This window comes from Mus caroli, chromosome 2 (assembly GCF_900094665.2).
Source record: "Mus caroli chromosome 2, CAROLI_EIJ_v1.1, whole genome shotgun sequence".
In the NCBI taxonomy this organism is placed as follows: domain Eukaryota; kingdom Metazoa; phylum Chordata; class Mammalia; order Rodentia; family Muridae; genus Mus; species Mus caroli.
In genome coordinates this window covers 111,215,257-111,228,003 of record NC_034571.1, presented here as the reverse complement: position 1 = coordinate 111,228,003, position 12,747 = coordinate 111,215,257, and the positions used below count along the sequence as shown (strand labels likewise).

The 12,747-nt window shown below is 45.2% G+C and overlaps 1 protein-coding gene across 3 annotated transcripts in view; it reads right to left on the bottom strand.

The window, feature by feature from the left end:
* The window catches only part of Eif2ak4 (eukaryotic translation initiation factor 2 alpha kinase 4), a 92,645-nt gene that overhangs the window by 64,038 nt on the left and 15,860 nt on the right, over positions 1-12,747 (bottom strand). The window contains exons 3-7 of one of the 3 annotated variants that reach the window (XM_021183477.2): positions 12,099-12,201; positions 8,785-8,937; positions 6,440-6,520; positions 4,331-4,479; positions 303-418 (exon numbers count right to left, since the gene is read on the bottom strand). In XM_021183477.2, coding sequence (XP_021039136.1) covers positions 303-418; positions 4,331-4,479; positions 6,440-6,520; positions 8,785-8,937; positions 12,099-12,201 — 602 coding nt within the window. Of the gene's footprint in view, positions 1-302; positions 419-4,330; positions 4,480-6,439; positions 6,521-8,784; positions 8,938-11,314; positions 11,425-12,098; positions 12,202-12,747 lie in introns of those variants that run through there. The other 2 variants (XM_029471631.1, XM_029471630.1) reach the window with 2 other exon arrangements.

Genomic DNA, 12,747 nt, shown 5'->3' with positions numbered 1-12,747 from the left:
AAAGATCACAAGTATCAGGGCTCATTTTGTTTATACACATTTTCTCAGTAACCAGATGCACATGATGCAATACTTAGAACTATCTGTCTGCTAATATATTTCCAAGAGCACAGTTGTATTTCCATATTACATTACAGGAGCTGAGTAGCTTCTCACCCTAGGGGCCAGAATTACAGCTTCCTGCTAGGATGAGGTCTTCCTCACACTATGTTGGTTGAGATGTCAACCTCTAGTCCATTCTGGTACATCAGGGTTAACGTTTGTCACTAAATTAACTTAATGGCCTTGGCTAGTTTACTCACCAATACATCTCCCTTTGTGCACCATGAGCTGATCAGGGCTACCCACAGAGAAATAGAGGATGTCACACGAGCCAGGAGAGGGTTCACCACTACACACAGAATACTGACGTTCTCGCCTGAAAAATAAATGCGGACAATGTTTTTTCCTTTAACTTAAAGTTTGACCCAGGAAATTCTCACCCCTTCACCCCTCCTAATTATTAGCCCATTGAGTCCAGTCTCTGTGTCTATGGGGGGTGGAGTTGAAAGTGCTAGTGGGAAAATGAATTCCTGCCCACTCTCGTTGCTCCCTTTTACATATGAATGCCATAAACTCCATTCAGAGTGGTATACACCAACCACTCCTATTTACACTGAAATTAAAATGCAGATCTTGGCCAGGCAAGAAGGCTCAGCAGCTAAAAGTGCTGTCTTAAAAGCAAGATGACCGGAGTTTGATCCTGGAACATGGAAGGAAAAAGCTGACTTTACATAGCTGACCTCCAAACAATCACACATCCATACAGCAGAGACACAGCATTTCATCTATATAGGAAGCTCAGCCGTCCATCACTGCAGCAAGTTCTACTGGCTGTCCATCACAGTAGAAAGCTCAGCTGGCCGTGGCAGTTTACATTCATCCCTCACTGATCCCATAGCTTCTCATTTCCCAGGCACAGGTGCATTTGCAGAACACTCAGAAGCAGGGGCTCAGAGTCCTCACTGTTCCAGCATGGGCCTCAGCCAGGGAATGCCCATTCACTCTCTCACTGTCTCTGATAGACACTCCCTGTCATCCCTTCCATGACTGTCCCTAAACACTTAACCTCTCTATATTTTTGTTTCTCTTTTCTGTTCTCCCTTCCCTGCCTTCCTCTCTCCTCTCCTCTCTTTCCCCTGCCATGGATGGGGAATACACACTGGGAAACTAGATTGCAAAAGCAATGAACAAGTTGGGGGACAGCATACAGTGAGCAGTGAAGGACAGAGCTCATTATGCTTGAACGTTCCTTGGAAATGCTCTGATGAAGTTTGCTGCAGGAAATCTGCATGGTCTCTAGGAGAAGAGACCTGCTCTTTTGCTGAAAACAAGGAGCACAGAGGGAAGGAAGTTCCCAGTCCCTACAACTAGTCTTACCCATAGGTGTCTGGTGCTGGCAGCAGTCTTTAAGTCAACACTGAAGACAGACTGTAGGCAATGCCTCATTTCCATCCTCTACAGACCTGCTGACCAGATACTGGCCCACCGGCTAGTCCTTCCATCCTCAATGTTCAATCTGTTCCTTGCATCCCCACACTGCAGGCTGCACTCTCTACACACTTACTCTGGGTCTTCATATTCAAACTAGAGCCCTGTGTCTTCAGTCCAGCCTCTATCATTCATGCCTCTACCACTGCAGCGAAAATAAACCAATACCCTCCTCCTCCACTGTCAACTTCAGTTTTATTTTCCTTTGGTTCTTTGAATTTAGTTGGTGGCATAATCACCTACTGTGTTTTATGAGTCCTACATACCCTACCCCCACCCCACATCTCCTCACTAGCTCCCCATCCAGAGGAGCCTTCAACTTTGGACACCTTCAACTTTCTCCTACATACAGACACTGCTCAGTCATAGCCCAGTGTCTCTGCTTCCAATCCTGAGACTTCTAGCCTTCCCCAACCTTTTCCCTCGTGGGTCTCTTATGCCACCCACATGTCCCACATATTCTAAATGCTGGGGCATAATCAGTACATTGAAGTTCTGTTTAAGCTTCTTCTTGTACAAATAAGAACACAATGAGATTTTTGGAGAAAAGGATACAAGTAAAGATTCAAAACCATATGCTAGACTTACATGAAGAATCTAGCAGCCCTTGGTATGAGCTCTGCCCCAGCCAGCAAATGGTACTACTCAGTCCTCTTAGTCCAACCCATCCCAATGTCCTGGAGAGGACAGGTTTGAAGGTATTTTAGAATATTCATCACCACACACTTGAGTCACAGAACACAGAGGTATTAAATTGGCACTAACCTGGCTAGCTTTCAGAGTGCTAGGAGGAGCTGTGCATGCTACCAGAGAAAAAAAGTCACCATTGATCTTGCCCACATCTAAACTCTGTGAGCCACAATAAGGTCAGCCCTGCCAAGATACACATGTTGGTGTAATAGTGGCATCAACATCAGGGAGTAACCAACTACTTTAACTATATTTAAGTCCCACTCCACAAGATGACACCCATATCTGGCACCATTGTTGGATCAAGATTTTGCTAAATGGACATTATAGTAAATCAATTCCTATCAACAGGGCTATACCTAGATTAGTACATATTTCAACCATCATCACAGAAACTTCTCTTTGCAATAGATGCTGATTAGCACTGAGAGCCACAACTGACAAAGGCACAAAGCATCAGTGACCACAATGCTAAGCCCTAAATGGACATCTATATCACATTCTTCTCTCCCCTAGGCTCAGGGACCACTGTAGAAGAGACGGTGGAAAGACTTCCCCAATGGAGGAGCTAGAGAAAGGACCCAAGGAGCTGAAGGGTCTGAAGCCCCCTAGGAGGAAAAGCAATAGGAACTAACCAGTACCCCCAGAGCTCCTTGGAACTATACCACCAATCAAAGAAAACACATGGGGGGACATGTGGCTCTAGCTGTATATGTGGCTGAGGATGGCCTAGTCAGTCATCAATGGGAGGAGAGGCCCTAGATCCTGTGAAGGTTCTATGCCCCAGTATAGAGGAAGGCCAGGACTGGGAATGGAAGTGAGTGGGTTGGTGAGCAGGGGGAGGGGGGAGGGGATGGGGGTTTTCGGAGGGAAAACTAGGAAAGGGGATAACATTTGAAATGTAAATAAAGAAAATATCTAATAAAAAAAAATAATTGGTGCTTACGGCTGTCCGAGATCTGCCACCACCAAGGCCGAGAGCCACCACTAGTTTTAAACCAGGATGCACGGGAAGTCCCATGTGCTAATCTTACTACACACACACACCTACACACATTCCCAATAATAAATAAAACTTTAATTAAAAATGAGCTGAAGAACCTATAATATTTAATAACCTCTCCATTCATGGCTTCTGCACTCAAATTCCTTTCTGGTTTGCAGGAGGCCAAAGCACACGGCTAGAGACAATCTCTAAGTAGTAAGAATATGGAGGAAGGAGTGTTCTTCCAGTGCCCTCTGATGACAGAGGACCTAGGAGCCTACCTCAGAGGGTGTGACTCTCTCCTCTAGGAATGGGTATTTTATACTGTATCCACTTTGGGAAATCCCACGCCTCTGTCTATGTTTGTACCTAACTATAGCAGGCCGTGCAGCTCACTTGATGGAGTGCTTGCCCAGAATACAAAAAGCCCTCCATTTAATTCCCAGAACCCAGTAAAACAGGCCAGGTGTAATCCCAGCATTTACATGGTAGAGGTAGGAACTTCAGGGCAAATTTGACTGCAGAGTAAGTTTGAAGTCAGTCTACATTATCTAAAACCCTGTTTCTCAGACCCACTACCACTGCACAAAAAGAAGTTACACACACAGTATGAAAAGTGAAATTTGAGTCGATAGTGATGATTCAGATGGATAAAAAATTTAAATCATTGAATCAAATCAAATTGTACTGAAGGTGAGACTGTGCAGTGTTGTAGGCTGTTCTGTGGGTTGTGACTGGCTTCCTGAGGTACTGGGAGGCAAGCATGACGATGTATGCCTGTTAATCTATCCCTGTGGGAGGCTAAGGCCAAGGGCATCACAAGTTCGAGGTCAGTCTGGGCTGTAAGATTTTTGCCTTAAAATAAAGTAAAACAGAGAGCTGGGCTGTAGCTCTGAGGCAGAGCTTAGCCAGTGTGTGTGAGGCCCTGGGTTCAAACACCAGCACCACACAGCAAATATGTGACGGTACTTAGAAAGAGTTAAATAAAGACTTGGTTTCATACAGTGAGCTAACAGATGGAGATAAACGTGCTGAGCAGTTGGTGAAGCATTCCTGCCACTCACTGCAGGTCATTTTATCCTTCCCCATCTTTCACCCTGCATGTGAGAAGGCTGAGGGACTCACCTGGACCTTCCTGAGGAGTGTGTCCGGGCTTTACCATTTCCTACAAAGTCAGGAGAGCTTCCGTGGAGGATGGCAGCTGCCCTGTGCCCTGCTGGGTCTCTCTTAGAGGCATAGTCCTGGTTTGTCAAACTAGTAATTTCCAAACGTTCCTAGGGAAGGGAGAATGAAATCCACATTAGCTGTTCATACAAGCGGATGACAAGCTCAGTTGGGATCACCCTCTCAGTACAGAATAAATTTTTATTTGATCGGGATGTTTTAGTGCCATTTCTGATGATGTGAAAAAATACTGGATCAAGAAGCAGCTTAGGGGAGAAGTTCACAGCCCACCACGGTGGTTAGGCCACAGTGGAGGAAAGCACGAGCCTACAGTCAGGAGCAGAGAAGTGGAGGTGAGCATGCTTCATACCAGCTATGATTCCTCCTCTTACACAGTCCTGGGCCCCAAACTAGGGATTGATGCTGCCCACAGTGGGCTGGGCCTTCCCATGTTATCTGGCAATCAGGATACTCTCCTATAGATACACCACACACCAAACCTAATGTAAACAATCTCTCATAAGACTTTCTTCCCAGTGATTCAGGGTTGTGTCAAGTTGACAATAACAGTTATCACAGCTTACAGTGTTACAACTAGACTCAACTTAAAAGGTGCAATGTGCACCAGGGGAATAGCTGGACAAGCAGCACAGGAGCTGAATTTTGATTCCCTACATTCCAAAAAAAAAAAAAAAAAAAAAGATGTGGTGGTGTGTGTGTCACCAAGGAGGCAGGATGATCCTGGAGGCTCACTGGCCAGCCAGTCTAGACCCTGCACAGTAAGAGACCCTATCTCAAAAAATAAAGTGGAAGGGGCTCAAGGGTTAAGAGCATTGGTTGCTCTTTCAGAGGACCTGGGTTAGATTCCCAGAGCCCACATGGCAACTCACAACTGTCTCTAGGTTCTAATCCCAGGGGATCTGATGGCCTCTTCTGGCCTCCTCAGGTACTGCACACTTGTGGCACATGGATGTGCAAGCATGTACACACAGTACAAATTACAGATAGAAACAGTGGCAAACCATTGAGGCAGTCGACCTCAGCCTCCACCTGTGTGCATGAAGGCAGTGTACACATTCAATAGAGTGCGTCAACCCAAGCCAACTCTAGGTCAACAAGTGAAGTCCACATCACAGCTTTAAGAGCATGAGATTTTTATATGTGAGAGCTTAGGATCTGCCTGGAAAGTTAAAAAGACAGAACTGGAGATGATTAGAGACTGGGTGGTTGAGGAGAGAAAGTGACTGACAGGAGGCAGTGCAGAGGTAAGATGGGAGGGTGGAGGCAACAGAAATGTCAGATTTGGATTCAGCTTTACCCAGGGCAGACTGGCACTACAGTCCCTTTGTTTTAATATTCAGAAAGACAGCCACAGAAGAGTGTCATCTCTAAGGTTACAGCAGGACAGCTTTGGTTGGGTGTTGTTTCCTGTTGTAGCACATGGGACCCTGCCAGCAATGTCCAGAAAAGAATGAGGAATGTCCCGATCACATCCAGTTTGTTCTTGAATTTGATGGCGAATCATTCTTTCTATCACCAAATCGAGTCTTAGGAAGGTATGTAAGGTTCCCATTTGCTCTTCAGTAAGAACAAACTGTTTTGTTTGTTTGTTTAATAAAAGTTCTATTCCAGGCTAATTAAAATTTCAATCTCCTGCCTTTGGACTCATTTGATAAATTACTGTAATTATATAAACCAGAGTTATTTACAGACAATATACAATGCTGGATTTTGTCACCTGCTTTGGAAATCTAAAAATACTCGGTAAGCAGAGCACAGTGCTTCTTTATGTTCGTGCTCTGAGAGCTAGGGCGGCTAAGGCAGAACTTCCAAGAGCAGACGATTAGCTTAGGTAATATTATGAATTCAAAGCAAGCAAAGGATACATAGTGAGACCCTGTCTCAAGCCCCTTTTTCCACAAATCAGAAAACAAAAGAAACAGACCCCAAAACGTAATAAATGAAAGGCCGGGCTTTAGCTCTAGCACATGAGAGGGAAAGCTGTCTCCCGTGGACATAAGGACTTTTACAAGAGGACACGCAGATCCTTTGGTACAGAATGGACGGCACCTGCTTAGCCAGTTCCTTCCTTTTCTTCTCTTCCTTGATCTCCTCTTTCCTTCTCTGAATCTCGTGGAGGATTTCACGTTGCTGAAATAAATCAGACCAGGTCAGACACCAATCTATAGAAGGCACCCAGCAGGTCCATTCTGGACTCACATAGCTTTTCAATTTCCATGCCAGGGCCCTCATTTCCTGAGATCTACACATGAAAGCTTGGAGTAGCCACGTTCATGTCTGCTGCCAGTGTCTCTGAGCAGCAGGCTTCCCTGTGAGGTACTGGGTCTGTCTTCCTTTTCACTCTTCTAGCTTCGACATCTGCCCATGTGCAGAGGCTGGGTGCAGGGGCTGTTGCCTTCCATGGACTTAGACAGGTGTGGTGAAGTTGGACGTTCTCGGAGCCTGGGCCTAGGGTGGCAAAGGCCCAGGTATCACATCAGCCCACCATGACCTTAATATGCCTTCTCCCATCATCCTTTTGAGTATTAAGTTATTTTGATGTTCGTCAATTGTTCTTAGTTCCCTACAACTGTACATTTTATCAAGACTATTAAGTCATCAGAAATGTAAATAGCAATAAAATGCAAAAAACCATAATCTAAATTTACAGGTAGTTACATCAGATACCAAAAAGGACTGTGAGTTGAAGGCCCACTAACATCTAATACTGAGCAACTATGTACTCTAACTGGGGACTCGACATGGTTTAATAGGAGCCAAGCAATATGGGTAAGATCCATCTCAATGGAATATGAGGGATGGAGAATGTTTGCCCTGTCAAGCACAACAACATTCTATAGAAAACACACAGAGGATGTTAGTATAGCATAGGGTGGAGAAAATGAGGCAGAAACAAGAACCAGACGTAAGCACCTAAAAGCAGGAAGGGGCTACTTGGAAAGAGGAAAGGTGCCAGAGGACGGAGAAGGAGAGGGACGAGGAAGGATAGCAGCATGGTGAATGTGATCAAAGTATGTCATGTGTATGCATAAAATGCCACTAGGAGACACATTACCATTAAAGAAAGTGGGAGAAAATCCAAGTCTTGAAGTATGAGTAGTAATATCTATAGCAAGAAAGAAAACCAGACTTCCATACCAAGAAATAAACATAAACCCAGTCCTAGATGGGAAGTTTAGTATGGATAAGATACCAATTCTTCCACAAAGAATATGCAACTTTGCTCTAATCAGTCAAAATCTCAGGAGGCCTATCCATCCGTTTTGTAGAATCTGAAGGGATAATCCCATAGCTCACCTGTGACACTGGTACATGGCCATGTCTGTGATACCCACACTGGGATACACAGTAGACCCCGCCTCGGGAAAAAGAACCGAGGTAAGAGAGGGAGAGGAGAGGAAGCTGGAGAAGAAAATGAAGGGCAACAGGATGGAAGAAAAAACAGTGGAAGACGAGGGGGCGGGGAAGGGTAGGTTGGCCTGTGTAATATTAAAAACATGCAAAGATTAAAAAAAATCAGAGCATGTGAATACTCAAGAAAATGAACTTAAATTTCCCCATAGACTCTAGCATAGGTAAGCAATTAAGACACGCTTCAAAGCCGTGGCTCTCAACCTGGGTGTGCACATCAGATATCCACATCATGATTCCTAACAGCTGCAAAATTACAGTTATAAAACAGCAACAAAATGTAATGATGGGGGGGGGTCACCAAAATATGAGGAATGTATTGAAGGGTTGTAGCATTAGAAAATTTGAGAATTACTGTTTTAGAGGAATCCTACAGATCACTGAATGAGGAATGGCTATGGAATGTGTTAGGGAAACACCTCTTTCTTTCTTTCTTTCTTTCTTTCTTTCTTTCTTTTTTTAATAACCTGCACCCACATAAGTACTTACTAAGTTGATCAAGGGGCTAAAAAGAAAACAATTTTAAGTTAAAATCAAGAAGGAAACCCAAGGTATAAAACATCTTAAAGGATTTTTAGAGTCAGGAAGCAGTCCCTGCTCAGAAGTTAACAGAAGAATAGAGATGTTCAGTGACCATGAAAGTAAGTTTAACTCCTGGCTCTTCTACTCACTGGGCATCAGCCACATCTGTCAGTCAGGAGGAAAAAGCCTCTAGATTCAGTGAACTCCTGTACAGGTTGGCAGGCTTAGCGACACAGGAAGTCCAATCATATGAGCCACTTAGAGAAGGGCTCCAAGCCAGTGATGGCTGCAGGGAGGGAGCTGGGTAGTGTTGCTCAGTGACTTGTAGTGATTTCTCTCACATGAATGCACATTTCCTGAATGAAGTGATGAGTAAGACTCACAGACACACTCATAGTGAGAGTGGGAATAGACACATGGAGGCCTCCAGGCTGGGGCCAGCACTAACAGCTGGTTCTCACCTCCTGCTCCTCCTTCCGCCTGGCCTCCAGCAACCTCTGCTGCTTCTCCTGAGCCTGCCTTTCCAGCATTTCTTCATGGAAAGACTTTGGCGGGGGCTTGTTATGCTCGCTGAGAAACGACTGCACATGGCGTGCCAGTTCAAATATCATCACCTACACATGTAAACAAGACAACCACAGATGATCAGTGATGGCAAGGGGCGGGGCTGGAGAGGGACTGCCACCCGGCAACACAATAAGCAGGCAGCCAGACTCACCTGCTGTGCCAGCATTTTGTCACTTTGCTCTGACATCTTTGGAATTAGGTTTATGACACAGTCACAATAGAAAAAGCACTTAGAGGGCTCACAGAGTCTGTGATCAAGATACATCACTGCTGAGATAAATAAAAAGTGTCTCTTCTTGTGTATATGTGTGTGTGTGTGTGGGGAAGATCTACTCAAATATACTGTCATTTTCCTAACATCTCGTCATCTGTATAAATAAAGCTGAAAACTATGTACGACTGTAGAAAGGGAATGGCTACCTTGCCAAGTAGAGAGCCTGTTTACTTGATGGTTGGACAGAACGGTCCCATGAGCATCAATCAGTGCTGTCACTTGTCCAGATAGCACACTGATCAGAGGCCCAGAAGCAAGTCTATAGACCTCTCCTTCCCTCCCTTCTGGCAATGAACAAGCAAGAGGCTGGTCAATATGTAAGGAATTAGCCAGACAGAGCCAGGAAGGGAAGGCAACCTCAAGCATCCATAGGGGAACAGAGAAAGTCACCTTTCTAGCCTCTGGGCTAAGCCAGAAGCCACAGTAGGGTGGCAATCAATAGTTCAGGGGTTCTGAGACCACACTGACTGGCATCAAGCCCAGGGTACTGTAGCCAAGCTGCTCCTGTCAGTGAAGAATGTGGACCGAGGCTCCTTCACCCATAGTTACCAGAGAGTGTTTTAACATCTTACTCTTTCATGCTGCTTCTAAGGGGCCTGAGCATTGATGACGCTTTCCTCGAGAAGCTGCGAGTCTGTTCACAGTCGACCTTCCCAGGAGTATGTGCTAAGAAAGTGCAGCCTTCATTTGGTAGAGGTGATATACTTTCTTATTATACCAGAAGCGGTGGTGTTTACTAAATATATCTTGACCTAGGGTTGAGTAATACCAGTCTAGAGGCTAAGCAAGGGCTAAAGGAACATTGGATAAAGCAAAATGTTTCCACCACTCCGAGAGACCATTTCTAAACCAGAAACAGGCAAGACCACAACTGTCAAAGTTTTGTTCTCATTGATTTAACTTATTACACTTTCTGAGCAAGTGAAGTCTGATACAATTTGTAGGACTGGATAAAAGCAAACATATTCCAAAGTAAGTCTTACTGAGGACTTCTCTCCTGTCCATTCAGGACTTGCCTCAGATACTGCTGAAGGACTTCTCCTGTCCTCTTTCCACTCTGGACACCTCATCATTCTCCAGAGCATTAGTCTCCAGTCTGCCATGGTCTTAGACTGTGCTTTGTCTGTGCCCCTCACTGAGGCCAAATCGTCTGAACACCACAGTTCCCCAGCATAAGATGTTCAGTAAATACCTTCTGACTGACTCAGGGAGGAACGCAGGAGTTTGATTTTATCAGTTAAAAAAAAAAAAAGAATCTTTGGTACACTTTAGATCACTTTCCACGACTAATAAAGACGTGCTAATACACAGCCAGGTGTGTAGTGCACTCCCTGACTAATCCCAGTACTCAGGAGGCAGAGACAGGCAGATGTCTGTGAGGCCAGCCTGGTTTCTATGTGAGCTCCAGGGCTACATAGTGAGACTCTGTTTCAAAAAAACAAAACAAAACAAAAACAAACAAACAAAAAACCAACCAACCAACCAACCAAGATCTACTAATGAAGATCAAAAGTCACTCAGAGGAGTGTTGAGCATGTGGGCACACACCTCTGATTTGGGCCACCAGAGCCATCTAGTGGGACTCTGTCCCCCAGCACCCCACATCCTCCAAAACATCACTGGGGCAAAGGTGAATGTTCCTAATCATTGCTTTTGGTGCTCCTCCTTGTAAAGAATGAAGCCTTGTTACTTTAACAGGCAGCCTTCAGGGAAGACCCTACCACAGCCAGTCCCTAAGCTTGTGCTAACGTTTCATTACACTCCATTTTACTTGAAAACATAAATGAATTCTTTAGAATTGTATTTTCAACTGCCAGGACTTCAGAGCTATGAAAACATGCTGGATCTGCACAGCCCAGTCCCACACTTTATGCCCCTCCAACCTCATCCCATGAGGATGGCTCCCCTAAGCTTTTTTTCCTCCAGTTTTTGGGGCAGACTCCTGCAGCACTCTGTCCACTACTGAGACATGCAGAAATACTGCCGGGCAACCGTGACTGACAGGCATCGCTGCCACCCACTTCCAAGACTTTCCAACTTGAAACCACTCCCACTGAATGAATTTGCCATTCCTTGCTCTCCCAGCCCCAGCAGCTACCATTCTCCTCTCTGTCCTGTGAGTTTGACTCTCTGGAATAGTCACGGAGTACCTGTCTTACTACAGCCAGCTCATTTCACTTATTCCAGCTTCTTTAAGGTTGCACTACGTTGTGGTGAATGTCGGAATCCCCTTCCTATGTAAGGCTGGACAACACTACATTGCACTTTGACCTCTTGGCCTGACTCCCTGCGGCTGACAGCTGAGATACTGGGTGGAGCAGACTCTGTAGCTCCCTGGCTGGTGCGCGATCGATCACAAAGGGAAGCAGCCGTGTGACTAGGCTGTGCTACTCTGTAGGATGAGTACACCCCTTTTACTTAGGACAGGTTTATCACTCTAGCTTGAAGAACATGTGTGGGAGTATTTAGAGCAACTTTATTTATAACTAAAAACTAGAAAACTCAATGTATTTCATCTTGTAAATGGCTAAAGGAACATCAAGGTGGAATACTATTCAGCTATGAAATGTAACAATTATTGTTACATTTAACCACTTGGGAAACTCTTCAGAGAACCTGAAAAAATTACCAACCTCTCCTAAGGTTATATACCGTATGAAAGATCTTCAAATGAGATTATAGAAATGGAGGATGGACTAGTGGTTGCCAGGTATGAAGGAGAGAGTGGGGGAACTGGAAAGAGGCCAAGAAGAACATAGCGCAGGATCTTTATGGAGATGGAGTTAGCCGCCACCTTGACCCCAAGCATCACTGTCAGGATGGAGGCTGTGATCATGTACTCAGTGTTGTAAGTGTTACTACTGGGGCAGGCTGCGCAGAGGTGAGTGGGATCTTTCTGTTTTGTTTCCAAAGCTCCAGCTTGGCCACCCTTACCTCTCCACACTGCTTTTTGGCCAGTTCTTCCAGGTGTGATTTTAACAAATTAACACTTTCATTCGACAGGCCTTTAGTATTTTTTAACTCTATTTCGGGAACTCTGAAAAAACAGACACACACAGAAAGAAGTTACTTGAGAAGGAAGTCTGCAGCTTGTTTTAAGGTATGCTAGGCTCCCAGCTTGAGCATCTGAGGATCCAATATCCAGACCTCCTAGCTGAAACTCCCCGTGTGACCAGCCATGCATCCCTTTAACCTCAGAAGGCCTTCAACTACATGCCCAACAATTCCAGCTGATACAGTGCTCGGCATGGAGAACCTTGTACCCAATGGAGAAGTGGGAAGGCCCAAATATACAAAGCCCCATTGCCCCTCACTAGGCTTGCTCCCAACTCATCTGCTTTGATAGTCTTTTAACGATCTGGTTAAGATGTCCCAGCACCATTCCCTGCTGCTGCTGACTCCGATGCCCTCGACAGCATGCGTCCTGCTCCTTCTGCTCCTTGTCTGACTGCTGACTTGGCTATGTGCTCCTCTGTACTGTAATTCTCTGCACATTCTTGGGCTTCAGCAGGAAGCCCAAGAATGCCTGATGAGTGCAGTCATCATGATCCATCTGGAGTCTCACAATGGTCCACACCTGTCA